Source organism: Esox lucius, chromosome 8 (assembly GCF_011004845.1).
Source record: "Esox lucius isolate fEsoLuc1 chromosome 8, fEsoLuc1.pri, whole genome shotgun sequence".
Lineage (NCBI taxonomy): Eukaryota > Metazoa > Chordata > Actinopteri > Esociformes > Esocidae > Esox > Esox lucius.
This window is the reverse complement of record NC_047576.1, coordinates 11788508-11816187: the sequence shown is the minus strand read 5'-3', so window position 1 is coordinate 11816187 and position 27680 is coordinate 11788508. Positions and strand designations below refer to the sequence as shown.

At 43.7% G+C, this 27680-nt stretch overlaps 2 protein-coding genes across 5 annotated transcripts; one reads left to right on the top strand and one right to left on the bottom strand.

Moving 5' to 3' along the window:
• Positions 1-6: 6 nt before the first annotated feature.
• On the bottom strand, positions 7-23951 carry cbarpb (CACN subunit beta associated regulatory protein b). 4 transcript variants are annotated; one of them, XM_010871610.3, is made up of 13 exons: positions 23896-23951; positions 23349-23467; positions 20462-20519; positions 19153-19352; positions 18399-18516; positions 16245-16393; positions 13266-13324; positions 11600-11771; positions 10505-10676; positions 9812-9982; positions 8983-9217; positions 8315-8507; positions 7-5007 (listed from the first exon to the last, which is right to left on the bottom strand). In XM_010871610.3, the coding sequence occupies exons 5-13, from the start codon at positions 18489-18491 to the stop codon at positions 3549-3551; spliced, it is 2703 nt and encodes a 900-aa protein (XP_010869912.2). In that variant the 5' UTR covers positions 18492-18516; positions 19153-19352; positions 20462-20519; positions 23349-23467; positions 23896-23951; the 3' UTR covers positions 7-3548. The 4 variants fall into 4 exon arrangements, with proteins under 4 accessions (XP_010869912.2, XP_010869914.2, XP_010869913.2 ...); XM_010871612.3 differs by lacking the exons at positions 23349-23467; positions 23896-23951 and having other exon boundaries at positions 11600-11768; positions 20462-20611; XM_010871611.3 differs by lacking the exons at positions 23349-23467; positions 23896-23951 and having other exon boundaries at positions 19153-19329; positions 20462-20611.
• On the top strand, positions 21757-27680 carry atp5f1d (ATP synthase F1 subunit delta). Its single transcript, XM_010871609.4, has 5 exons — positions 21757-22001; positions 23924-24077; positions 24988-25076; positions 26359-26502; positions 27558-27680. The coding sequence occupies exons 1-4, from the start codon at positions 21885-21887 to the stop codon at positions 26479-26481; spliced, it is 483 nt and encodes a 160-aa protein (XP_010869911.1). The 5' UTR covers positions 21757-21884; the 3' UTR covers positions 26482-26502; positions 27558-27680.

Here is a 27680-nt window from a genome sequence, read left to right as displayed (position 1 = left end):
ACACCTGGAGGGTACAACATGTTGGGGTGGGCTGGAGAAAAGTGAGGCAGGAACGAGGAAATCGATTGTCTCCTCGCAATCATCTTTTCTTCAAAATGTTCCCACATTTTAAATAAAACGCAACACAACTGTTAATGCTTTATTCATTTATTTACTGATTGGAAAACCCAAAAATAGCTGTTTAAATTGTTTGGTCCCTCAAGGCTCAAATAGGTCTGGGTCAACAAAGTTAAAGTTGTTTATAAAGCTCTACTTTTTAACTACAGTAGTTATTTGAGAAATGTTGCATTTGTAACTAACAAGCAGGAATACAGAAATAGATTGTATATTTTTTTTCATTCATGAAGTATATCTCACAAAACTGTGGTAGAATATTCATTGGCAAGGCATGACCCAAAAAGAAATGTAGATTCAATAGAATAAAAAAATCTCTAAATACCAGCGCTGATTAAAAGGTCTATGTTCTGCCTCAAAATAAGAGCATTCAGCAACAACCTTAGAATCATTAATTTTAGTGCTGAATTTCTCAGAAAACATGAAGATATGTATTAAAATGCTTAAATATCATGCAAATCTATGCACAGTAATGCATGGACGCATTGGACAGGCTACTTGTTATACAAAACTTCTTTGACCACAGTGTCTCCAGTGACGTGTACACTTAAAAGAAATAGACTACTCTAGCTCCTGAAACATTGTGCTTGTATATGCAACAAAGCTCATTTTTGTACAATTTGTTCACTCCAGGTTTCTTTATTTCGTTCCTTGAAGTTCATGTCAGGTCTGGCACAATGACTGATTAAGTGACTGCTATGAATGAAGACTTTCATGAAAGGTAAATAACCATGGAAACCTTACTATTAAGAAGTAAAATCATACTTTGGAACGAACAGCTGACTCCATTTCTGCAGTAACATGGACGCTACAATGCAGTGAAACTTTGTTACTTCTTATTTGAAACCATAGATTTGGAATTAGAATGCCTAAGTAATAATGTTTCAGCCATACAGAGACCGTCTCCTATCCCTTCAGCAGCATATGCAATCACGAGCTGAGGGGAGAAAATGTGCGTAAGAAATAAATATGAATTATGTGTTTGTCTATCTATTAGAGTGGTTTTTACGGTGGTCATTTGGATGACTAAAAACACCAAGGGGTTTTTATCAACCCCCTTTCATCAGTTCACCTAAAGGTCAGACATAATGCACTATTCCTATAATTTGAGACAAGAATTAATGAATACTGGGCTGCCAGTAACATTAAAAGGCATCTGATCTTTTTGGTTACCAAGGTGACTTGTCTAAGGATCTGTCCTTGCCCTACCTTGAGGAAGTTCTAACACCTCTATAAAATGTACCTGGCAATGACACAAAGGGTGCTGAGAAATTTGGAGGCCCTGGTTACATAACATGCACTGTTATATGTGGGGTAAGCGAAGGAGACAGGAAGGAAGGCTGTCGCTAGGCTCTCCATGCCAGATGACCAATTCAAGCCCTCCTTGTTCACCTAATGAGGAAAGTTGCCTTATGCCTGTGAGTCCTCTCAAGTCTAACAAAGAGCCATCTGATCTCCCTATTAGAGGAAACACTAGCTTCACCTGGGCTGCAAAAGTACTATCATACCCAAACTGGGAAAGAAAATCCAGACATCTCTCTTCCAATAACAGCATTTTCACTATGTTCAATTTGTTATACCCTCAGCAAGAGACCAGGCAGAGAGTAATACTGAGTGGGACTCGTCTTCATGGTTTTATTAATATTCAACACCCTCCTTCTTTAGCAGTTTCCTTTGAATGTGAGAAAATAACTAGCCCTCTAACAAAACTGGATTTTGGAGAAGAAGTGGGTCAGAGAGCCGGGTGCCTAGGCTGACTGGGATGTGAAAGTAGACTCAGACTCCCAGCCACCATACAGCTAAGTGCAAAATAGTTTCCAAGATAATTCTGGAATGGGCTTGCGATTCCTTGCCTTTTTTTGGCCCATAAAACATAATCTGATAATGGAGTTATGCTTGAATGGCCGCATTGGGTTGCAAAGTCCACACAGAGGAAGTCAGAGGGGAAAATGTGGAATTTGCTACAAATAACCTTTTTCTGGTTTGGTAAGTGACAGGAAGTCCAGTCCCTATAGCCTAAAGGGATGAGCTACTGGGTTATCAACATTCACAGGACAGGGAGGGGGGAAAGAAAAGAATGCGAGCAAACAAATAAAGCCTGTTTGGTGGACACATGCACAAGAAATCATGCCTTTCTTATCAAGAAATTCAATAAACGCAAATGTCTAAGAGGTCAACATTGGCCCAATTCAAAGCCTTAATTTAAACCATTACAGCTATAAACCAGCATTACACTCTTGGGGGAAGCACAGGCAGCCTTGTTGTTGATGTGTGCACCTAACTGAGTGTCTGTAACACTCGAGATCCCTCTGTTTGAGGACAACGTATTTTTGGCACTAGAATAAGGTAAAGACATGTCATTTATGTGGCTTTTACTTTAGCCTCATATATATGTTTAGGAACAGCAGTGATATATATACACACATCACTTATTGTCATAAGCAGAGTGAAATATAAAACATGTAAACACATTAGCGAACAATAAATACAATGGCATTGAACAATGTATTAATGATATTACTTCCTTCTTAAAGAACATCTTTGAATAGAAAAGTGACAACTTAAGTGGCAAGGGCACTTGATGAAGGAAATGCTTGGACCAAACTGGAATGTGAGAAAGCAGACTAATGTGACAGACTAATATATTCAGTGTAAAAATAAGGACAGCCCTGTCACATCCTTTAATGGTGTCGTTTATGAGAAACTATTAGTCTTTTACATCCAGCGTTGATGTAGGGTCTGGCTATGTTTCTGTTCCTGCTGCCATTAGATTGTGATTAAATCACATGAATCAACAGCAGTCTGTCAGGATAACGTGATCCTGCAGAACTAAAATGTTGTGAATGATCAGTACAGTACTTAAAAAGTGGACGACTATATCCGGATGTCAAACGGAACATTTTCAAAATTCTACAGGAACAATTTGAAATCTTAGTTATACGTAATAATTTGTAAATGAATTATGATGACTTCTTGAAGTATCAAAAGGCCGAATAGCAAGAATGTTGACATATTTAAATGGTCAGGGACATATTTGGATTTGAAAAATAAATAATAAAATGATAACACATCCAGATGTTAAACCTACTGTACTTTGTTATTCATTAAGAATCGGCCTGTAATGCTCAGTTATACTTTGCATCCAGATGTGGATTTTGAGTGGACTTCAAGTCTAATAGCACCTGGTTTCACAGTGGATAAACTAGTACAGAGGGCATACTGGTTCTTAACATAATCACTTCTCTCAGAAGAGTAAAGAAGAGTAAATTCAATTGAGGGGTGGATTCTTCAACTACAGACTGCGTAGTAAAACCTGTTTTCATGTTACAGGTCTGGAACCAGCTAATTCAGAGAGAAACAGAGACATCGTTTTTTACCAGACGTTTACGGAAGTCCAATTAAACGTAAATGGATGAGGGAGGAGCGGAGCAGTGCTACACTGGGCTGTGGTCGGGAGAGGTGGTAGTCACCAAACACTCCGTCACGATCACTGTGTCCTTGGTCCGTCGCAGACCCGTGTACAGACGCTCATCCAGGGTGGCACTCAGCTTGTCCGTCAGCTCGGCGGTGATGGTCTGGGGTCCGTGGCACAGGTCGGGTGGCTCGGGGGCGTGTCCTGCCTGTATAGTGTCCTCTTGAGTGTCTGAATTCTCCCCTAGTGGGCCCTCTCTATCCAGGACAGGGGGAGGGGAACAGGAGGCCCGCCCTTCCGCGTCTCGTATGGTCACGGTGCTACTGCCGCAGCTGCTTCCAAGACTCGCCCTCCTCCCGTCTCCTTCCTCCACCTCTGCCTTGGGCGTCTGGGGAGCACTGGCACCCCCTTCGCTGGCCTCCTCGTCGGGGGCGCTGACAATGCGTGGAAGCGTGATGTGGAAGCCTGTGTCCAGCGGGCAGTTGACGCTGTCCCCTCGTCGCAGGGGTGTCCGCTGCCTCTCGAAGGAGTGGCACTGGTACCTCACGCCCGGATCGCTGTACTGCTTGTGGCGCTGCCACTGCTTGCGGAGGTGCACGCGCGAGCGATGTTTCCGCGGCGACTCCTGCTGGTCAAACTGGGGGTCGTGACGGAGAAACTCGTGGAAGAGCGCGTCGGTCTTCTCGTCGATGCTGTAGTCGCGGCGGTGCAACGATACGGCTGTGTGAGGCTGTGCCTCTCGCGGGGTGAACATCTGGCCATACGGCGACCAGCCCAGGGAAGGACTGTCCAGTTCGCGGGCGACTCCTCCCGTTGCCCCCACCCTGGTCTCCTCACCTGGCTCTTCCTGGAAGATTTGGGCCTCCAGGCTCTCGCCCACTGTGCCGGTGCGACCGGCACTGGTGAAGTAGTGTCTTTTCTCCGTGGCTGTCCTGTCCATGCTGCCACTGCTGCCAAACAGTCTGAGCTCCTCTGGAGCCCGTGGCGGAGCTTCTATAGACATGTAGCCACTGTCCATCTGCAGGAGTTTACGGTTCCCCGACTCTCCATCACTGCCCCTCTCTGACTCAACACTGTCCTGTTTTCTCCCTTTCTCCTGGTGTTTCTCTTCCAATGCCTCATCCAGGGGCAGCGCCATGTCTCCCCCCACCTCTGGCTCGTCCCTGTCCCCGATGTCCTGTGAGGGATAACTGGGCAGCTCCTCCCTCTCAGTCCGGCCCCCCAGGGAGCAGACACTGTCTGCGTCGCTGCGGACTGAGTCCTTGTCGTTGTTACTGATCTGATCTGAGGAGCCGTACTGCTCCAGGGAGGCCCGGAGGGTCCAGATGTCTCTGTACAGGGCCTGGTGGTCCGAGGACGGGTTCTCCAGTCTACAGTCCCCCAGGCTCGGTGCTTCGTCCTGGGGCTCCGGTGACAGGCCGATCACACCTGGACCCTGTCCCCTGCCGCAGCTGGGCTCCACCACCACCTCTACCTCTAACCTGTGGTGACAGGCACACACGTATGATGACAGGCGCACACACACACACGCACACATGCACACGCACACACACACACACACGCACACGCACACACGCACACAGTAGAGCAGTCAGTCAAATTGCCCCCTCATGATGACCATACACACATCTGATGTTTGAATATGTTTGCAGCCACTGTGATTACAAGTGATTACCATGACTAGCAATGGTTGTTACATGTTTCCCATTGACCATTGTAGACTGTCTGGCCTAGGGGATTTGTTACGTTTCCCATTGACCGCTGTAGACTGTCTAGCCTAGGGGATTTGTTACGTTTCCCATTGACCGCTGTAGACTGTCTAGCCTAGGGGATTTGTTACGTTTCCCATTGACCGCTGTAGACTGTCTAGCCTAGGGGATTTGTTACGTTTCCTATTGACCGCTGTAGACTGTCTAGCCTAGGGGATTTGTTACGTTTCCTATTGACCACTGTAGACTGTCTGGCCTAGGGGATTTGTTACGTTTCCCATTGACTGCTGTAGACTGTCTAGCCTAGGGGATTTGTTACGTTTCCCATTGACTGCTGTAGACTGTCTAGCCTAGGAGATTGGTGAAGTTTCCCATTGACCGCTGTAGACTGTCTAGCCTAGGGGATTTGGTTACAAGTCACATGGAAGATTGAGCAAAAGATGTGGCTGAGGTTCTCTGGTTGCATGAAAATGTAATTTTACTTTTTGGCCCAGATGCAAAGAACTGTGGGACACAAAAATCTCCCTAAAAATATTGTCCCCAGACTAAAGCATCAGGTTATGGGGATGCGTTCCATCATCAGAGACAGGGAAACCTCAGGATTGAGATCAAGATACAGTGGATATAAAAAGTCTACACACCCCTGTTGAAATTCCAGGTTCTTGTGATGTAGAACAGTTCCAAATGAGACAGAAAAATTATGTCAGAACTTTTCCCACCTTTAATGTGACCTATAACGTGAACAATTCAATTGAAAAACAAAATGAAATCTTTGAGGGGGAACAAATAGAAAACTTACAATAACCTGGTTGCATAAGTGTGCACACCCTTAAACTAATACTTTGTTGAAGCACCTTTCATTCATTCATTCATTCATTCATTCATCTTCTTCCGCTTCATCCGGGGCCGGGTCGCGGGGGCAGCAGTCTAAGCAGAGATGCCCAGACTTCCCTCTCCCCAGACACTTCCTCCAGCTCTTCCGGGGGGACACCGAGGCGTTCCCAGGCCAGCCGGGAGACATAGTCCCTCCAGCGTGTCCTAGGTCTTCCCCGGGGTCTCCTCCCGGTGGGACAGGACCGGAACACCTTCCCAGGAAGGCGTTCCGGAGGCATCCGAAACAGATGCCCAAGCCACCTCAGCTGACCCCTCTCGATTGTTGAAGCACCTTTTGATTTTATTACAGCACTCACTCTTTTTGGGTAGGAGTCTATTAGCATGGCACATTTTGACGTGACAATATCTTCTTTGCAGAAGCGCTCCAAATCTGTCAGATTGCAAGGACATCTCCTGTGTTTTGGATTTGGATGCGTGCTTTGGGTCCTTTTCATGCTGAAAGGTGAACTTTCTAATGGATGCCTGAAAGTTTTGTGCCAAAATTGCCTGGTATTTGTAACTGTTCATAATTCCCTCCACCCTGTCTAAGGCCCTGGTTCCAGCTGAAGAAAAATAGACCCAAAGCAAGATGCTGTCACCACCATGCTTCACTGTGAGTGTGGTGTTCTTTGGGTGATGTGCAGTGTTGTTTTTGATGCAGGTTTTTGCGTCAAACATACCTTTAGTAATTATGGCCAAAGAGTTTAAGCTTGGTTTCATCAAGCTTTTTCCAACGTGCTTTTGGGGGACTTGATGTTTGTTTTTGCAAACCATAGCTGGGATTGGATGTTTTTCTTTGTAAGAAAAGGCTTCCGTCTTGCCACCCTACCCCATAGCCCATTAATGTGAAGAATACGGGAGATTGTTCTCACATGTAGCACACAGCCAGTACATGCCAGAAATTCCTGGAGTTCCTTTAATGCTGCTGTAGGCCTCTTGGAAGCCTCCTTGACCAGTTTTCTTCTTGTCTTTTGATTAATTTTGGAGGGATGTCCAGTTCTTGGTAATGTCTCTGTTGTGCCATATTTCCTCCACTTGATTATGACTGTCTTCATTGTGTTCCATGGTATATCTAATGCTTTGGAAATTATTTTGTAACCTTCTCCTGACTGATATCTTTCAACAATGAGATCCCTCTGATGCTTTGGAAGCTCTCTGCAGACCATGGCTTTTGCTCTGAGATGCAACTAAGAAAATGTCAGGAAAATTCTAATGGAACAGCTGAACTTTATTTGTGATTAATCAGAGTCACATTAAATGATGGCAGGTGTGCTAAGAGGGTGTGCACACCTGTTATTGTAAGGTTTTTATTTTTCATTTTTCCCCCTCGAAGATTTCAGTTTGTTTTTCAATTGAATTGTTCACATCATAGGTCACATTAAAAGTGGAAAAAGTGCAGACATTATTTATCTTTGTCTCATTCTTTTACATCACAAAAACCTGGCATTTTCACAGGGGTGTGTAGACTTTTTATATCCACTGTAGATGAAGGCAAATAAAACCTGCATCAATCTGCAAGAGACCTTGGATTGGGGTGTAGATTCACCATTCATCAAGACAACGATCCTAAACACAAAACCAGAGTCTGCTGTCAAAGGTACCAAGTATTGACCAAGGGGGTGAACACTTATTAAACGCATTTATTCTTCTCTTTCACTTTAAATAAAATGTTGCAACTTTAAAGTGTTTTGCATATGGTAGTAATAGGGGGAATACAATCACAACTGACCCCATTAAAATTTCTGATTGTAATAAAACAAAATGTGAAGTGACCTGTGAGGTGATTATCTATGCAATCCACTGTGAATGCTTTTTATATAGAGCAGACAAACGGACAGCTATTATCAGCTCCTGCCTCTTCCACAGCTGAACATCACAGTAAGTGAAAGAGGAGAACATTCACCCTGACAACTATTCATGTTCATGACATTGTCCGTCTGCGTTTGCAGTGGAATGGGCTGGCTTAAGCAGCTGGAGGGAAAAGTTGCCTGTAGAAACAGATCTATAGGATCAGTGCACGCCTCCTCCCTCAGCAGGTGTCTTTAATCCCCCCCCAAATTCGAACCTAACCGATAAACATTTACTTAGATCAATGTCTAGAGGCAACCGTCCATTTAACATCCGTTAAGCAGAATGGAGCTAGCTACCGCAGTGATGGCTGAGGCGAAGCAGTGAGGTGGAAGGATGGTGAGGGAATTAAAGATACCTGCCGAGGGAGGGTGGCGGTGTGGATGGGGGAAGAAGGCGGGCTGAGGCCGGAGGACAGCTGGGGTGGTAGGTGATGTCCTGGGTGCGGGTGATGTACTGGATGAGATCAATGGGGTGGGCACCGTTATCGTCCTGGTCCATACTTTCACTGGCGGCACGCTGGCGCTGGAACTGCCTCCTCTTAGGGGATCCTAACACACAGCAGGGCAAACATCAGACCAAGGCTACACAGAGAGATGGGACGTGGTCACAAACATTCAACATCGGAGAGAGCCATCTGAGGTGTTAGAAACTATATGGGTTTGGAAGCAGCTACATTCACCAGGAGAGGTTAAGCTACACAATGATGTCACAACCAGATACCAGCAAACTTTGAGATATTTGTGTGTGTTAGTACTATTTCCTCAGTTATTCCCTGAATATGGGGGGTATGAGTGTGGCACTGTGTGTGTGTGTGTGTGTGTGTGTGTGTGTGTGTGTGTATGTGTGTGTAGGCCTTACAATGGAAGAGTCCTGCGTCTGGAAGCCTTCGGTCAGAGTGTGATCACAGTATGAGAGCCCTGTGTTTGTGTGTGAATGTTGTGAATGTAAGCTGAGGCTCCCTTAATCTCTACCTAACCGTGTCAATAACACAGTAACAGATATTAAAAGCCAAGTGTCCGGTACCTCGGGTGTCCAGACTGGAAGCACGCTGGCTGCTGTCCAGCTTCCACTTCTTGATGGTGAAGTAAGGGCTGGCCCCCTCCAGACTGGCATGACGTCTCAGCTTGGTGAAGAACTGCAGCACCGGGCCCTGTCCAACCCCCACGCCAGGGGACGCGCACGTCACAGAGGTCACAGACACCCCCTCGGTGAAAGATGGACTCCCCCCATTCCTGGAGCCAGAAGCCATCACCTCAATCTGGGGGGAGAGAGGGGGAGGGGGTAAGGAAGTTGTCCATATTGTGTCAACAACAGATTGAGGTATTCAACCACTAGGAAGGGGGGAAATTATTTCCTAAATCTGCTTTTCCCCCTACAAAGGTTAGGAATAACAACAAGCAATAATAACAGAATGAAAGAGCTACAGTTCTGCCATCTTTCATGGAGAGAGACAGCAAGCCCAGTGAACAGCCTGGAGCACTGAGGAGATACGGCGAGCAGCACTGTGCCCTTATCATCCCTGACAAAGCTGTTCCAGAGCCACTGCCTTGTTCACCCATCATCCTCTGCTAATGTCGTCACCCAGACAGAGCAAACAGGGACACTGTGGATCCTCACCTCTCCGTTCACGGTTCAGAGGTTTCATAATGACCTCATGGCTTTAACGTTAACTCAAGCTAATTGCACATTTGCATTAATGTCAATTCTCCATTCCAGCTGTTCATACATGCGGTTGGTGGCTAACTGCAGTCCATGGTTAAGTCTATAAACATAGAGCTGAGTACTCTATGGATAAAATTTGATTGGTTGCTTGGTGCTTCAAGTGATCGATGAATATGGTGGGGTAACTCACACTGCTGGTGCAGGGCTCTTTGGCACCTGGGGCCAAGGGACTCTCACTGAAGCTGGTGTCCACCACAGAGTTGAGGGTATCCCCAGGGAGGGCTGAGCTGGGGCTGATACTCAGACTTGTCAGAGCTGTCTGGGGCAGGGGACACAAGGGCTTAGGGGCACCAAGAGCCGGCTACACACACACACACACACACACACACACACACACACACACGCACACAGGATATATATATTAAAAACAGTATTCTACATCAGGACTAGGTAGTAACAGCTGAAGTCCAAGCAAGCTCAGCACCAATAATAGAGCGATACTAAATTAAATGTACCTACAGCTCCGGAGAAAATTAAGAGAGCAATGCACCTTTTTCTTTCCTTTCCAAAAAAGTCAATAGGAAGGTTTTGAGTGAGGAACAGAAGGGGTAAAATGTAGAGACCACTGCAAATTGAACGCTTCTGTTCCTCACTCAAAACTTTCCCTTTCGACTTTTCTGGAAAGGGAAGAAAAAGGTGCCGCGGTCTCTTAATGTTTTCCGGAGCTGTAGATGCCCCATAGGAATGATGAGGCTGAATGAGCCATATGTTGTAGCGGATATTCCTTCAATAAGTTCTGTCCCACATTGATGTGTTGCCTAACCGGCCAGTCATGACAAATGAGGCACCAGTGGTAATAGCATCACAGTAGCACGGCTGTCACCTGAAAAATAGACAGGCTGGACTTGGCGGATGAACGGGTCGTCATGGCAATGCTGTTCTCCAATGACTCCCACTCGTGGATGGTGACGATCTTTAGGGCTGGAGGTGGGATGTGGAGGTGTGTGAGACGTGCGTTCTTCAGGTGGTGGAAGTCCCCCTCAGTTAAAGTGTACCTGAGGTGGAAAAGTTAGAGTTCAGAGTTAAAGGCTTGTACAAGTGGAGGTTTGATATGTTCTTCTGTGGCCCAGGGCGTTCCCATGGTACAACGTGCTATCACATAAAATGCTGCACCATCTGTTTCAATTCCAACCACAGCAAAAACTCTCTCTCTCCACTGTCCCTATTAATAAAGCCAAAATGTCTGAAAATGTATCTTACAAAATCAATAATAATACATTACACTCTCCTAGCGCTTGGGACGCTCAGGGTTTTAACTATCACGACAACGAGCTCATCAAGCATTTCATTAGTTTTGTTATGTTTTTTTTGTACTGGGCTGGAAAAAAAGCCTGCACACACACATTCAAGCAATATCTGCATCACTACCTGTCCAGTACACAAGATCCTGCAGACACTAAGGAACTCTCACTTCCAACACAAGGCTCACATGTAATTTCATACCAGAATGAGGTGGGGCTCCTGCAAAGAACTAGGACAGTCAGAGAGCTTAGTTACCATAGCTTACATAATACATTATGAATTCATTAGTTGTTAACCCTTTATAAAGACAAGGCAACGTCCTGTAGCTAAGGTAGGCTACATTGCAGAATTGTGTTCCGTGAGGGTCTGCATTTTCTGTTATGAGTGACCTGTTTACAATGCATTTTCGGAGAGCATTTGGCCTAATTATTACCCCCAAAATAAAGCATCCATAACAGCTGTCTAAACGTCTTTCATAATGTTTCACACAGATAGGTTGTAGAAAATGTATCCACAATGTCATCTAACGTCACAAATTAAGCCGTACTCGTAACCAATTTGAAACACACCAACACCTCGTTGCTAAGGCTGGCATTGTACTGTGGAATATGGAGCATATCCAACATGGTCTAGTGCGCGGGAGTGTGTGGGCGTCTGGCAGAGGCAACGCTCTAACCTGCGCCCTTTCTCCAGGGCCTTCTTGCTGTGGTCAAAGAGTGCCGCCTCGTTGAAGGAGACACGGCGGCCACCTTGGGTGCCCGTGGACAGGAAGCGCTCTGTCTCCACGTCAACATGGGAGCCGGCGGCCGAGAGACAATCTGACCCGTCCACACGGATGGTGATCTCTGCTGGGCAGAGGGAAGTGGGGAAAGAGAGGTCAGGGGCTGGTGGAAGGCTGTTTACAGGGAGATTCATGCCCATGATCTTGGCGTGTCTGTGTGCTCTGAACCACACACACACACAACTAAGACACACAGTCATTTTCTCCTGTTGCTGTGTGTGTGTGTGTGTGTGTGAACAAATTGAACAATTTTTTCTAACCCATTGAAGACATGAACAGATCTGAATGTACCTTGCCTTAGGTTAATACATGTATTTCTGAATTGTCATACCAGCACAGAGTGGAGAACCTCAAATTATACACATCTAAATGCCTGTATTTACTCATATCAGACTAAGTATTAGAGAAGCTTGGCCTCGGTTTCACAAAACAAGGGAGTAAGACCAGAGACATCTATTAAAAGAGAAATGTGTAGAATTTATTCTACATGTGGAAGCTACGAAGGGTAGCAGCAAAAGAATGCATTCAAACCAACTCCCCACTTTCCAACTTGTGCTAGTGTTTTACTTTCACTTTTCATTGACCAGTAGAAACAAGCTGTTTTGCTTTTTTCAAGATACTTTATAGTGATTTAGATGCAACAAGGATAAAACTGGACAAAGATTCCCTACTGAATGAACTTTTTTGAATTTTAGCAACCAGGAAATGACAGTGGGATTTAACCTGTCCCAGTCTGCCATTGTTCCTTGATGTGCTTGAGCAGTCTTCTCTTGTTGATGAAAGACAGGGACAGTGCAAATTTGAGTCAACAGAATCTGGTGAATACATATTGTGAAACACTATCATTCCACTATTACTAGAGATATGATATGCACATCTGACATATAAAAAAAGTTTGGCCAGGTTTTTGAACTGCTGCAATGTTAGTGCCATCAATATTAACATTTTGGTAACAATAATCTGAAAGTTACCTATGAAATGACCTGCTGAAATAAGCAAAAAACTGAGCAGCAACATCAACAGATTTTTTCAAGGATCATTATTTGGGATGGTGTGTATTCAAATCCATGCATTGTTCTGGTATCATAAATAGCATTTCACTGGATGAATTCATACATTGTAAAAACTCAATGCAGAAGCAAAAATGATCACTTAGCCACAACTACCGAGTAGAAAGTGACACTCTGGGAATGGTCAGATGCATTGGCCAACTTCTCTATAGTGAAAACTGTCTGATTTTAACTCACCATTGGACAACCTCTTTATATAGCAAATACTATTGGTCTGGTCTGAACTCACCATTGGCAAACCTCTCTGTATAAGTGAATCCCATTGGTCTGTTCTGAACTCACCATTGGCCAACCTCTACATATAGTGAATACTGTTTGTCTGGTCTGAACTCACCATTGGCCAACCTCTCTGTATAAGTGAATCTCGTTGGTCTGTTCTGAACTCACCATTGGCCAACCTCTCTTTAAAGTGAATACTGTAGGTCTGGTCTGAACTCACCATTGGCCAAACTTTCTGTATAGTGCATACTGTAGGTCTGGTCTGAACTCACCATGTACTGGCTGAGACTCCTCCATGTAGGTGGTGGTTTTCTCAGGGTCGTCACCAGCCCTGCAATACAGATCAATCCACAGACATGGTTACTTTTGTCAAAAGTAGTTCACAATGTGGAAACACAATGCTTTGGATCCTATGCATGTTGTTCTAGTTTAAATGGCTTACATTATTCCTGACAGACATTCTGCTAAATACTTGATCAAAACTGTTATGAGATGTCATGCACAGTAGGTGTAAACAATATAGATGTCTAGTGATAACATATTACATGAAGTGTTATTGGATAGCAAAACCGTTAATTCCTTACTCCTGTAATATAATAATGAACATGCACTCAATCAGTGTTGTGTATTTGATAGTATTATTTATACTCATAAATGATTAGATTAGATCCATCTTTAGTCATATCCATGATACAAAAATATCTGATCTGCAGTTCTTATAATATACATTAATCTAAAGGGAGGAGTTCTTCTTCCTACTGTATATTATGGATAATTGCCCTGGATGCACTGTGTTTTTGACTCTCACCACAGTTTTATTATGGAGCAGATGAGAGATTTTCCTTTGTGCTATATAATCTGCGTGAGGATGACTTGAGGGATTTCTCTGGCCGTCCTACTCTGGGCTTTCATTTCCTCTGTGCTCGCTGCCTGGCTTGTATGTATGTGTGTGTGTCTCTCCCTCCCTCCCTCTCTCTCTCTCTCTCTCTCTCTCTCACTCTGTGTGTGTGTGTGTGTGTGTGTGTGTGTGTGTATGTGTGTGTGGCTCGCAGGGCTGCAGCCAGAGCTTATGACAGTGTGAGACGCAAGATTAATCAGTGCCGATGGCTGCTATGAAATCTCATTGCACTCATCATTTGTATCAGTCTGCACTACTCTGGCCATCCAGCCTGCAGTCAGCTTCTGACTCCGTATCAGCTGCTGCCTACTGAAGCAGAGGATCATGGAGATGGAATAAACAGAGACCACTATACAAACAGAATAGAATGTCAGTATCCATCTCAAAGACAGTGCTTCCACAGGAATGGTAATACTGCTGAATGAAAAGACCATATATACTGTATGTCACTTACAGACGCACATGTACTGCTGTTGTAAAGTTGTTGACAGAGCAGCACTGCTCTCTAGACAGTCTCAACACTGGATGCACTGGACAGTCAGTTGTTGTTTTGATCATACAACATGCATTGTTCCATCTCTGAATGCACTCTGCAGTCAGTTGCTGTTTTGATCATACACCATGCATTGTTCCATCTCTGAATGCACTCTGCAGTCAGTTGTTGTTTTGATCATACACCATGCATTGTTCCATCTCTGAATGCACTCTGCAGTCAGTTGCTGTTTTGATCATACACCATGCATTGTTCCATCTCTGAATGCACTCTGCAGTCAGTTGTTGTTTTGATCATACACCATGCATTGTTCCATCTCTGAATGCACTCTGCAGTCAGTTGCTGTTTTGATCATACACCATGCATTGTTCCATCTCTGAATGCACTCTGCAGTCAGTTGTTGTTTTGAGCATTCACCATGCATTGTTCCATCTCTGAATGCACTCTGCAGTCAGTTGTTGTTTTGATCATACACCATGCATTGTTCCATCTCTGAATTTACCTTGTCAGTGAGGAATATACAGTAGGTTCAGAATGAATTCAGATCCTTTCGCTTTTTCCATATTTTGTTGTGTTATAGACTTAATTTATAATTGATGAAATATATATTTTTGCCATGAATCTAAACACAATATCACACAAAGACAGAGCAAAAACACACTGACAATGTGCACAGACTTATTGAAAATGTAAAACAGAAATATCTCACATTCATTATTTTGGGATTCCCCCTGTGGCAAACTGAACTGAATGGACATTTAGCGTGGCACACAAATGTATACATAAAAGCCTCACATTTCACAGTGCATGTCAAAGCAAAAACCAAGCCATGAAGTCCGAAGAACAACCGGGAGACATACAGAATTGAACTGTATCAAGGTATTGATGGGGAACGATATAAACTAATGCTACAGAATGAAAAGTTCAAAAGAGCATAGTGGGCTCCAGGTTTGGGCCAACCAAGACTCTACCTAGAGCTTGCCATCGGGGCAAACAGAGTAACTGCAAGAAGGGTATTGGTCAGGGAGGAGACCCAGAACCCAATGGCCACTTTAACAAAGCTTCAGTTTCACTGCACAGAGGGAAGAACCTACCAGACGCGCTCCACTAATCAGGCCTTAATGGTAGAGTGACTTGACAAAAGACAACCCTGAGTAAAAGGCATATGAGATGTTGCCTGGAAATGGCACTCAAAGGACTACGGAGACTGGTCAGCATTGAGGGAAGGATGAACAAAGCATAATACAGAGAGGTTCTTGAAGAAGGATTCAGAATGAGTCTGTGAATGGCTCAGCCAAAGTTCGGACTTGAACCTAATTAAACATCAGAGGGGAGACCTGAAGATTACAGCTTACTGACTCTCATCCAGTCTGACAGAGCTTGAGAGGATCTGCAAGGAAGAAAGGGAGAAACTGCCCAAGGTGTCTAAAACTGGTAGAGGCATACCCAAGAAGCCTCAAAGCTGTGACCGCTGCCAAAGGAGCTTGTACAAAACACAGAATAAAGGGTCTGAATACTTACGCATATCAGATATTTACCTTTTTTTATTTTATTTACCTTTTTTATATTGAGAAACTCCCCCCCCACACCCCTCCCCCACCTTTTTATTGAAGTCTATAACACAACCAAATGCAGGGAAAGTGGAGGCATCTGAAATTTTCTCCAAAGCCAATGTATGTTTCTCCCTTGTGTGCCCCAGTTCTAATAATGGGACAGGACGTTTTGAAATAATCCTAACACACACCGTGCCGTTCCCACCACCACACCCCCCGAATACAACCACATGCTGTACTTAGTTCCCACCACTACACCATCGAAGGGGTGCCTCCACCATTACAGCACGCTGACTACTGATCTGACCTGGCGTAGCGGCGCTCTCCATCGCAGCAGCGTCTGCAGACGATCAGGAGGACAGACAGCAGGACCAGTGTTCCCCCCAGGAAGACGGATGTCAGCACCAGCAGCAGGACGTAGCTGTCCTGCTGTTCAGCAGGTTCTAACGGGACCCCCTGGAGGAACAAGGGAGACAGGATGAGTGGCAGCAGGACAACAGACTAGGGGACCAAGGTATGTGGAGGACATTTTATATGTTCGTCTTGAGACGGCTAGTTGGGGTGAAACCACACAACTCAGCCACTAGCGTGTACAGCACTTTATATCATAGAAATGATCAACGTACGGATGAGGGTTTAGCTGGATGATGAAAAGAAAACAACCCTCTGAGCTTCAAAAACGTAACCCCTGCAATTAATATAGACAGTTAAATAAAACAGATGTTCAACTATTGTCTAAGGAATCTATTGTTCCAGATTAAGATTCTGCCGGATCTGAACCTGGCTTTGTGTCATGCCCCTATCATCAGTAACGAGTGGGTAGAAGGAGAGGGAGCACAGGTGTACTCATTGTTCCTGAGTTGAGACGTTAATTCCGTGGCTCGCAGAACCAGAGAGGTGTGGGTTTTTACGGAGAGAGGGACAAAGGTGGACCATCGTTCAGGGCCATCGTTCCACATGAACATCAAAGCCCACAGAGAAGCCACATTTTGCAGAGCCTCCTAGCTAATTGTTCCCATGGACCCTTTTTGGGTAGGCTATTCAGGTTAGACTAGACGACCGGACTTAATGACAAAATGCAACAGCCCACTGTGAGAAATACCTCCCTGAACAGTCCACTATCAGAAACACCTCCCTGAACAGCCCACTATCAGAAACACCTTCCTGAACAGCCCACTGTCAGAAACACTTCCCTGAACACCCCACTGTCAGAAACACCTCCCTGAACAGCCCACTATCATAAATACTTCTCTGAACAGCCCACTGTCAGAAACACTTCCCTGAACAGCCCACTGTGAGAAATACCTCCCTGAACAGCCCACTGTGAGAAATACCTCCCTGAACAGCCCACTGTGAGAAATACCTTGCTTAACAGGCCACTGTCAGAAACACCTGCCTAAAAAACGCACTGGGCAGATGCATTACCATACCAATTACAGCATGCAACTTGAAGCCATTGATTTACCCCCACTGGTTTGTGCACTGTGAATCTATAAACACCAGAGAGCTATTAATCAATTGGGACCAGTGCTATTAACCTGTTGGCACCTAAGACATGGAAAGGAGCACTATTAGGGCACTGAAGCAAATGGAATACAACAGCAAGAGGTCATTGTGCTGGCTGTATGACTTGACGTTTATTCAAAAATTGGGTTGGATTTCCATTTGATAGAATTGTGTCTGCCTAAAAGCTTTAGAAAACAATTCTTTTCAGGCAGCAAACCTTTACCTTGCGTAGTCACTGCGTGCCGACTCTGTTGTTGCTTGCTCTTTGGGGTTACAGGCTGGGTGTTTGTAAAAGCACTTTGTGAAAACTGCTGACGTAAAAAGGGCTGTATACATTTTTTTTTTGATTTGATTGACTGGTGGCATGTGATTGGTGTAACAACAATTAAGAATAATGGAACATTGTCTAATGAAGAAATCACAGAGGTAGAAAGTCACTTCAAAATACTATTTAAACAAAAGGTTTTTAAACTCTAGCTTGATAAGAAAAATACTCCATCAACTGCATGATTAGATGAAACCCTCTCAGTGGCTGCAGCAGACAGCTGTAATACAGAGATACGTAGCTACTGTACATCCATTTAACACCAAAGTCACAAAGGCTTCAGTCCATGCATTAACCAAGGTTACAAATGTACCATAGTCTCAGTAATATGCACGTTACCCTAGCGTTAATGACTGCTGACACTGACGTCACACTGTCATTCCTCTCAAATTAAATTTGACATTAAATCAGGGATTGAATTATTTCATACCCAGACCAGGATGTTCTCTCTATTGGCCAGACAGGCAGAATGAAGGGAGAACAGTTATCTCTGGCAATTAGCAAATCCCACACACACAGAGAGAGAGAGAGAGAGAGAGAGAGAGAGAGAGAGAGAGAGAGAGAGAGGGAGGGAGGGAGAGAGAGAGAGACAGGAAGGGGGATGAGGACGGGGCCCTGGTGAAGACTTACAGTGGAGTTCTCAGTGAGGTTGTTCTCAGTGAGGTTGTTCTCAGTGAGGTTGTTCTCAGTGAGGTTGTTCCAGATGGTATACTCATTGCTCATGGTCCAGGCAAACGTAAATGTCGCCCTAAAACAACCGATCAAAGGAAGTTAGGCTGCTTCTGGAACGGACACCAGGTCTATTCCACGTTAACTGAAATTCAGTGAGAAGACAGGCAGCCTGTCCTGAAAAATTGTGTACATGAATATCTCAGATGTCTACTGTAAAGACTTGTCACTTAAAAATAATTCAGGAATTTGCAGAAAAGCAGAATAACACTGGCATAGAACACAGTCGAAGGCCACCTTTCTAAAAAAAATATGTTTTACCATATATGAATAAGATTGCATATAAACATGTCCAGACATGAGAGCCTATGAAACACTGGGCGAGAAGCTTGTGTCTGCTGAATTGTTAGCCACCAGCGGGGCAGCTTACAGTAGCATCAATGCTGTAATTTTAAATCATCCTTATATCCGTCCTGGCACTACAGACCCCAGACTTTTATCTCTCTCTACCTCACACACACACACACACACACACACACAAGCACACCCACTCTCCTTCTCTCACTTTCCTCTGTTTCTCTACTCAAACAGCAGGGGAGAAGCAGCATGCCAGTAGCACTCTACGCCTGGCATAGCACCTCCTGTCCTCCCTCCCTGCCTGCCTCCCAGCCCTGTTGCCTCTGCTCCCAGGAAGCTGCATGTCTAAGTGTCTTACCCTGATGGAGGGCTGTATGCAGCAACTCTGGATACGGGGCTCTCCCTGCTCAGCTCCTCCTCAGCTCCTGCTCAGCTCCTCCTCAGCTCCTTTGCTGCATTCTCAGCCTGCCTCTGCCCACCTACCTGGCTGGCCAGTCTCCTCAGGGTCTGTTGTGTCCTCTCAGCATAAGCTTCCCTGGGAAATGACCAGCAACTCAGCTGCGTGGAGGTAACACAGACAATGTATTGGCAATAAGATACACAGTGTCTTGCAAAAGAATACATGCTGCAGTTGAATTGTATTCATGTATTTCAAGCCCTGGAAACAAACATGGATATTAGCAAACCTGTATAACAACTGTGGAAAACCTTATTGTGACAACCTAAGCTGGTTTGAATAGGCAATACATTCAAGATAACCATAAGGTTAAATTAGAATGTTTAATTTGTGTTGTACTGTAAGCTTCCCATGAATTTCCCCTCCACACATTAGTGAAGTAATTTCAGGGAATGTTTACTGTATGTTAACCAGCTATTACTGTTAAACCATGCATATGCGAAAAAACGCTCCCCATCATGTTGAGTTCGCCACCTGTCTGAACGCTGATACATGCATAACGATCCATGATGAATCATGTCTCTGATTCATTTATTACAGTTTGACTGCTCAGTTGACTGCTATTAGTAGGAAAATGAAAATTGATAATTCTGCACTATAACGTCTCATATTAGCCTTCTCTGCCTGGTTCAGCTGCTTTTCTCATAAACATCGCAACGGAGACCTTTTATAATACTTTAAAATCCAGATGTTACCTTTTTTGTTTGCCTTTGTTCATAGAAAGACCACACACCATTATAATGACTGGTCTTTTTCAGGATCCATGGCATATTTAATTTCTACTGTCGATGAGGTTGTGATGAAAAAGTGTAGTGCTGGCTCCATATGTAATATATTTCTATAGCAAGAAGAATGCGTATTGAGTGCATCATAATCAACACGCTATTTCTTAAGGGTGGTTACCTCGTCCGCAGGCAACTGCGAGCGCCTGTGGTATAGATGCGACTATTCCAATTAAATTAATGTAATAATATTCGGTTCCAGAAAGATGCATATATATTTTTCATGAGGAGTAGCCTAAGACACCACCAATATAGACTGGTTGTTACCTAAAAGAAGTAGCATTAATTGTGACCCAAAAAATATTTTAGGTAGACAGTATTCGATAAAAGATATTATAAAAATATTTCCAGTTTGTATGTGAACCCGATAGCTACGGGTTGATCTGCATCACAAATGTTCCAATAATAAATAAATAAATCCCACTCACCAAATTACAATTCAGCCGGTCCATGTAGGCTGGTGGTCCATGTAGAAAGCCAATAGCGCTAAAACCAGTGCAGAACAACACTATTTTGAAATAAAAGCTAAAACAATTTATGAATGAAGCCTGATGGCTTAAGACCCACCCACTACCCAGTCAGGGACGCACCACGTGACGTAAGTGATTGAAGAGTTTGGAGGAGGCGCATATTGAAGATCACCAGCATCCCTCCCTTTAACAGAACTAATGTTTTTATGGGGGGGGGTTTGGGTGGAGAAGGTGCAGTTGACATTTAGACCTCTATAATATTGCTTGATACGGTTATGTATTACAAGTTGGCTATTTTGAATTGGCCAAGTTTATTTTTGGTGGTTAGTAGACTGCTATGTAAATATTTTCCTGCTTTTGGTAAGGGTGCGAGTCGGCTATGTATCACTGTAACATATTTACATTTCCTTGGATGAGTTGGCACCAGATCGATCACTAATGATCTTATCATCTCATGTTAAGTGGATCCGATTTGACATTCCAATGGCGCCACCTAGCGGCGCTGTAATGTTTCACATCCGCCTTTACGTACTAAATCATACGCACCACATAAAATATTCAAATAAGACATAGGGATACTTTGTTTTAAATATCCAAGTGAGCGAAAAAATAACACAGATTAAACCATGGACCATCACAATAAAATGTGAACACACGTTTATCTTTCTGAGACCTGCACTGACACGAAAATCCATGTTCCCTATTCCTAGGCCTAAACGTAACATTTACTTTAGATTAGCCTCAATAACCTACCCTTTAAGTCAGTGGTTCCCAACCAGCGGTATTAGGACCCCTGGGGGTACTTGGCCTCTCCATAGGGGGAACCTGAAAACACTCATGACTCCATAGGCTTACTAGTGAAATTTACACGAGGGGGTACTTCAGGGGTACTCCAAACAGTGCAAAATCTTTTGGGGGGTACAGTAACTGAAAATGGTTGGGGGCCACTGGTTTAAGTCTTAACAGAGCCCTAACACCACAAAACATTTCTGTCTACAAAGGGAACACAAATATAAACGCAACATAAGTGTAAGTCCATTAACCAAAATAAATTATCCAGATATTTTCCCAAAATCACTCAAATGTTGAGCATCTTATTGGCTATAATTTGCTTTATTTGCTATAATTCAACCACTTGACAAAAACCTTTGAAATGATTGTTCCATTTGTATTTTTTCTTGATTGTGTATAATCTGTGCATTGCGTCGCCTCGGAAAATAACTACATTTCCCGTAGTTCTTTGGGCGCTCATAAGGAACTGTGGGTAGTTACGTTACCGATGCCCTTGTTCTGTCAGGCGCATTCTATTTGACTGGCTTTACACAAGGGCTTGAGGATCTATCTGTGTTGGTTACATCCTGAATTAGTTTATTCCACAAAAATGATGGTAACAAGGTTTCTCCGCCGCGCTCTCCCTGTATTAAGGCAAGCGCGATGCTATGCTGACGTGCCCTCAGGCTCTGCCCAGATGTCCTTCACATTTGCTTCGCCAACGCAGGTATAGTGAGACCGGGGTTTGACAAGGAGGCATTTAGGCCTAACTTTATCCCCAATGATATGCTGTTGTTATTCATGTTTAACATACCTTATTTCTAACATTCTATAAAAATCGCATCTGTAATTGTTAACTATCTAAATTATTTATTTATACAATATGTCGTTTCAGAAACAGTAGCAGCAGTAGCGTTCACTACGTCTGACTGACTAGCACTCATCTTGCTTCAGAAAATGTTTGCGGGTGTGCAAATTCTCCAACAAATGATTAGATATTTTTGCCTTTTTTTCATAAAAGTTTGTCCGTTTCGACTGTTCCGTTTTTACAATCAAGAATGATTGCTTACTCTGTCGGCTGATTCTTCGCCTGCTAGGTTGGCTAACTCGACTGGCCAGGTAGCTTACTAGCACTAATGTGAAAATAACCCGTTAGCTTGCTAAGCTATATCCATGCATGGGTCAGAGGCCCATACATTTCGATTTTGTCACCTTGGGAATACGAACATAACTATTTATTCACCAGGTGACTTACAGCACCCCACGACCAGCATGAATGTATGTTTTACTGTTCAAGAAAGAAGTTTGCTAAATGGTTGAAGAAAAGTTAAAGTAGTAGATGATGGTTAAAACCAGTTCTTTGCAAGCAAGTCTGTATAGCATAATTCATACAGTAGTAGTTCGTTGTGCTTTACAAATAATTAAAAACAGAACTAGAATAAAAACATACATTAAGTAGAATAACAAAACACTTAACTTCAAATTCACTTTTATGTTGACTTTTGATAATTAGCCAATAGTACCGGAATTATTATTATGTATGCTATTTCTCAATGATACAGGCAATAATACCATATTTTCTAAACAAATGCAGCACACTTCACACAGTGCAAACAGTATTTGGAGCATTCTTATCTCTCACAAATACATGTAACACCTATGAAAATACAAGTCATGTAATAGTCTTGAGGTTTACATACAAGTCATGTACAATCGGACCATGCCTGACGTACCACTCTGGAAGATTACATACATCAGATACCCATCCTAGTAATAGTTCCACAATTGTGTGTCTTTGCACAGTGTTAGTAGTTTTCCAAGGGGTTACTTTTCTACTGTAACCAACACAGCAGTGGAAGACGTCAACATTTACATTAAAGTTCTATAAACCCTGATCATCCCTGTCAGCAGAATTATTCTTACACTGGGTTGAACATTGATTCAATGACATGTCCTCCCGGTATGCGACATGTGCGTGACCCTGATTCTTATATATTAATATATTGGCCCATGATCTCAGTAGTCAGCGTAGGCTTTCTTTTTAAGTAAAACTTTGACTTAACGTATGTCTTACCTTGCCATAAACACTCAACAACGTAAAGATGTTATCTGAATGTTGAACAATCACTTCAAAATGTGCACTGCCTGTCGTTCCTCGCCATTATTCCAGCATTCTGACAGTGCACTGCATACCTGTAGTTGGATGAATGGAAAGAGACACTGCAGTTAAAACAGGAGAAGGACGTCAGTAACAAAATGTGACTACAAATAAGTTTGTAACAATCACTATAGGCCTACTGCACTTTACAGTCTGAACAGGTATGGCCACTGCTCGATGCCCAAGTCCCTGTCTCTGCCATTTATCTCCAGCCTTGGCAACATTTAACTTATGTTATAGAACCCCCCACTATTCATTTTTTTAAACCTTTATTTATCCAGAGAAGTCAGCCGAGACCCATATACTTTTACCCAAAAGTTAAAACTAAATAAATGTGGAAGCTGTCTTGGGATTGTTTACATCAGATTTGTCAGTGTGTTATCAATTTCAGTTTCATTAACTTAATTTCTTAATTGTCTTTTTCTTTCTGTGTAGACAGTTAATATCCGTCATGGTCCTGTACCGTAATGTCTGCGCCTCTCTCTTCGCAGGTGTTCTTCAAAGAGGCCAGTGTGAGACAGGTGGATGTGCCCACGTTGACTGGGGCTTTCGGTATTCTCCCTGCCCATGTACCCACACTGCAGGTCCTGAGGCCTGGTGTGGTCACTGTGTTCAACGATGATGGCTCAGCAGCTAAGTACTTTGGTGAGGATTGACTTGATCGGGTTCTCCAGGGGCTGTCAAAACTCTCAAGGATCCAGCAGCCATTATGTTTCCAAACAGTTCCGGAGCTAGCGCACCCGATTTGGATTCCTTGATAATGTGAATCCAATGAGCTTGTGGCTCCTAAAAAAAAAGTTATTCCAGAAGATGTTTGAAGACCACTGGTGTAGATGGAACCATGGTTTGGATTGATAACCTCTGAGGTTTTGATGTAAGAGAGGGTGATGTTCCCCCAGATCCATTTCAACTCCTTGATCTTGTCCTTAACCTTTAGGCCTTCTAGTGTAATGTAATTTTAAAAGAGCTACAGTGGGTTAGGAATGTGGTGAGAAGCCGCTAACCCATTGCTTTCTTGGAATGTTCAGAATGTGGGTGCTCTCTAGGAATGTTATGGGATCCACACTTCAAGTCTGTTATGCCAGAGAGGCTTTGTTTGGATTTCCGGTCAATATGGTGTTAGGAAACCTGTAAGGATATGAGTATGTGGTTGGGTCTAGGCTGTACTTTGCTTTGGCCACTGATTTAATTTAACAATGTTGTATTTTGATCTAATAATATTTTACATTTCCTCAATTTAAAATATCCCAGTGTTTGCTCCCAATGATGGCAAGATTCGATATCTGACCATTTTAATGTAGAACGTCCAGCAGGGGGCAGTCCTTTCTCCAGCTGTGAGCTGAATCCTTAACCTAGAGTTTAATGCTTTCGTCTGCTTGGCCCAATTACTTCCCTCGATTGAAATCGCCTAAAACCACGGCGGCACATTAATACCAGTGGCTGCACTAATCTGTTCCGGCGCGTGCTGGTCTGGGTGGATGCCACTGAAGGCGGGGGGGTTTGGCCGGTCGGGGCTCGTTAGCGTGTTCGCTGAGAGATGCTGTATGTTTTCCAGTGAGCAGCGGCTCCGTCACCGTGAACGCAGACTCCTCGGTGCAGCTGCTGGCGGAGGAGGCCGTCCCTCTGGACCAGCTGGACGTAGCTGTGAGTATCACCCGCTAATCTGATTCACGGGGGGGGGGGCGGGCATGTTTGCGCCACAATACCAACCGGATTCCTAATAGATAGAAGCCAAACGAGGTGTGATTGGCCATTCAGTCATTGATTCACACCCAACAGGATACCTGTTCTCAAACCAAGTGCCCTTTTTTAGGGTAGTAACGGTTTCCAGATTTGCATCATCAGACCTTGGCAAAGCTATGAAGTGAAGGGCTGCCCAACCCTTTTCCTAGAAAGCCAGTACCCCTTAGGTCTTCTGTACAACCCAAACCTAACTCTCTTGATTCTAGTTAGCTGGATGACACGCTAAATGAGGTCAGTTATATATGGAGGGAATCTAACAGATGGTAGATTTTCAGGAAGAGAATCTGGCTGTATGCAAATAACCCTTCCTTGAAATGTTCACACCCCTTGCTTCCTAAACATCAGTGGCGGCTTAAATATCAGCCTGATCACGTCATTGTGTGAAATGACCACATGACCATTCTGTTTGAGCCTCATTCACAGCCACACGGTCCAACTACACATGTTGGTCGTAGTGTCTCTGTCTCATGGTTTCTCTGTCAACCTTTTTCCTCTGTGAGATAATGCACAGGAGGGCCGGCCTGGTAATGAGGAAGGAAAGGTCAGTTACCGAGTTCTAGATGTGTCAAATCCTCACTGGGCGACCTTTAACTTACAGCTGTGGTTGGCATTTTTTCACTGTGACAAATGGGTCTTAAAATAGGCTTGTGGCTCTCTCATTCCTTGACCTCCTTAAGGATTTTTAAACTGAACTGGTGTCATTGAAATTGTGTGTTTTGTCTGGAAGAAGCATTAAAAGCAATAAGCAAGGTGTTTTTTTCAGTACCCCCCCCCCACAACGAGTGAGAAGTGTCGCGTTGCTGAACCATTTTTCCCACAATGCTTATTGAAGCCCTGCTTCCAGTTTCAGAACATACTTAATTGTGTGCAGTTGTTGTCACGGTAACACACGTGTGGGTTTTGGTAGCTGCCAGGTTTAGTATCCCAATGTATATCAAAATGCTTTTATAGCCAAATAAGAAACCTGTTGGGAGTTACTTTTTGCACATCAATGCTTAACCACGTGTAAAACATGTCTGAAAAACCTTAAGAAATGCTGTTTTTTTCTTTTACTGTGGCGCGCATGTGAATCGCAAATCCACTTGCAACGTTTTTGATCCAGATAATCATGATTGGTCCATGTGGGCGTTGGCTGAGTTGTAGTCCCCTTTACGCTAAACTGAATCTGACATTTGATTTTTAGGCAGCCAAGGCCAACCTGGAGAAGGCTCAGTCTGAGATGGCGTCTGCTTCGGATGAGGCTGCCCGGGCCGAAGTCCAGATCAGTATAGATGCCCACGAGGCCATCGTCAAAGCCCTGGAGTAGGACACCAGACTGGTCTTCGTGGTACGTTCTGTAGCCATGCACCTGTTTGTTGTCGAAGCGTCCATGTCTCACACCGTTAGAGTACCGGGCAATTTAAACGGTCCTTTACAATCCATTTCCTCATGATACTTGTGTGTATGTGACTGGCATGGTTGCATATGGATTGGAATTTCATAATGGAATACATTTCCTGACTTGTTCCTGATATGTCTGCTGCAGAGAGATGAGCCGTATGAAAATCATCTTTGGCTAGTCGTGCAAATGAAAGTGCTTTATAAAGAAAGGTTTACTGTGATACATTTAGGAGCTATGCTGCTGTGTGGCAGCCAATCAGTGATGGGCAGCTTTTGTTTAAAAACATTGACATTGGCTAACAAAATTGGTGTTGAGCCTGTTATGGTAAAGCTTTTCAATCATACAAAGCGTCTCATTTTAAAAGGTTAATTTCTAGTTTGAAAAAAAAATCTGGAACTATCTCAAATGGCTGTGGTGTGGTGAATGCTACCGCTATCGTGTGGTGAATGCTACCAGTATGTTTACAGCTTCACCGTTCCGCTAAGCCAGTGGGTCCCAGCCTGGGGTGACAGCTAAATCAAGAAATGAGTCTAACTGACAGAAACAAGGAAACCAAAATGGATTCTTGCTCGCAAATAAAACTGGTCATATAACTATTACAGTTTAAAATGAAGTTGCAGCTAGGGGTATATGACCCTTTTGCCAGTCAATTTATTTAGAGATTAATGTTGAGAACGATCCTTAAATGAAAGGGTTTATTTTATTTTGTTTTGCGACATGTAAATGAAGGTGCTGCCTTTGCAGTGAGCCGACAGTGTTGTCACAACTGGACACTAGGTTGGGAAAGTTTTGTCAAAGTTGAGCTTTCTCAATCATACATAAAATCCCTGTTGTTCACACATTTTTCTGGGTTTGTGGCACTTACCTTCAGGGAAGTGAGTTCATAGTCGCTATTGAAACAGGTCTTTAATACACCATGTTCATTTTCAGATACAAATCTGGATGTAAACATATTTTAATTATGTCGCCAATACTTATTGAAATCCTATTTTGTGTTCCAGGTAGTGTTGTGTAACACCCAAAAGAAAATGTTCCAGCTTTGTCTCAGTCAAGTCAGTGGGAAGACCTCATGTTTGCTTTGTACAGTAAAAATGACCAATAAATTTATTTGGATTTACCTGCCA

Excerpts from the sequence above, each read along its gene's own strand:
- cbarpb (XM_010871610.3), bottom strand. The coding sequence starts at position 18,491 with ATGAGCAATGAGTATACCATCTGGAACAACCTCACTGAGAACAACCTC. Across the intron at positions 16,394-18,398 it reads ACCTCACTGAGAACTCCACT|GGGGTCCCGTTAGAACCTGC; the intron begins GTAAGTCTTCAC and ends TTGTTCCTCCAG. Across the intron at positions 5,008-8,314 it reads CCGCCACCCTCCCTCGGCAG|GTTAGAGGTAGAGGTGGTGG; the intron begins GTATCTTTAATT and ends CTGTCACCACAG.
- atp5f1d (XM_010871609.4), top strand. The coding sequence starts at position 21,885 with ATGATGGTAACAAGGTTTCTCCGCCGCGCTCTCCCTGTATTAAGGCAA. Across the intron at positions 24,078-24,987 it reads CTCAGCAGCTAAGTACTTTG|TGAGCAGCGGCTCCGTCACC; the intron begins GTGAGGATTGAC and ends TATGTTTTCCAG. Across the intron at positions 25,077-26,358 it reads TGGACCAGCTGGACGTAGCT|GCAGCCAAGGCCAACCTGGA; the intron begins GTGAGTATCACC and ends TTTGATTTTTAG.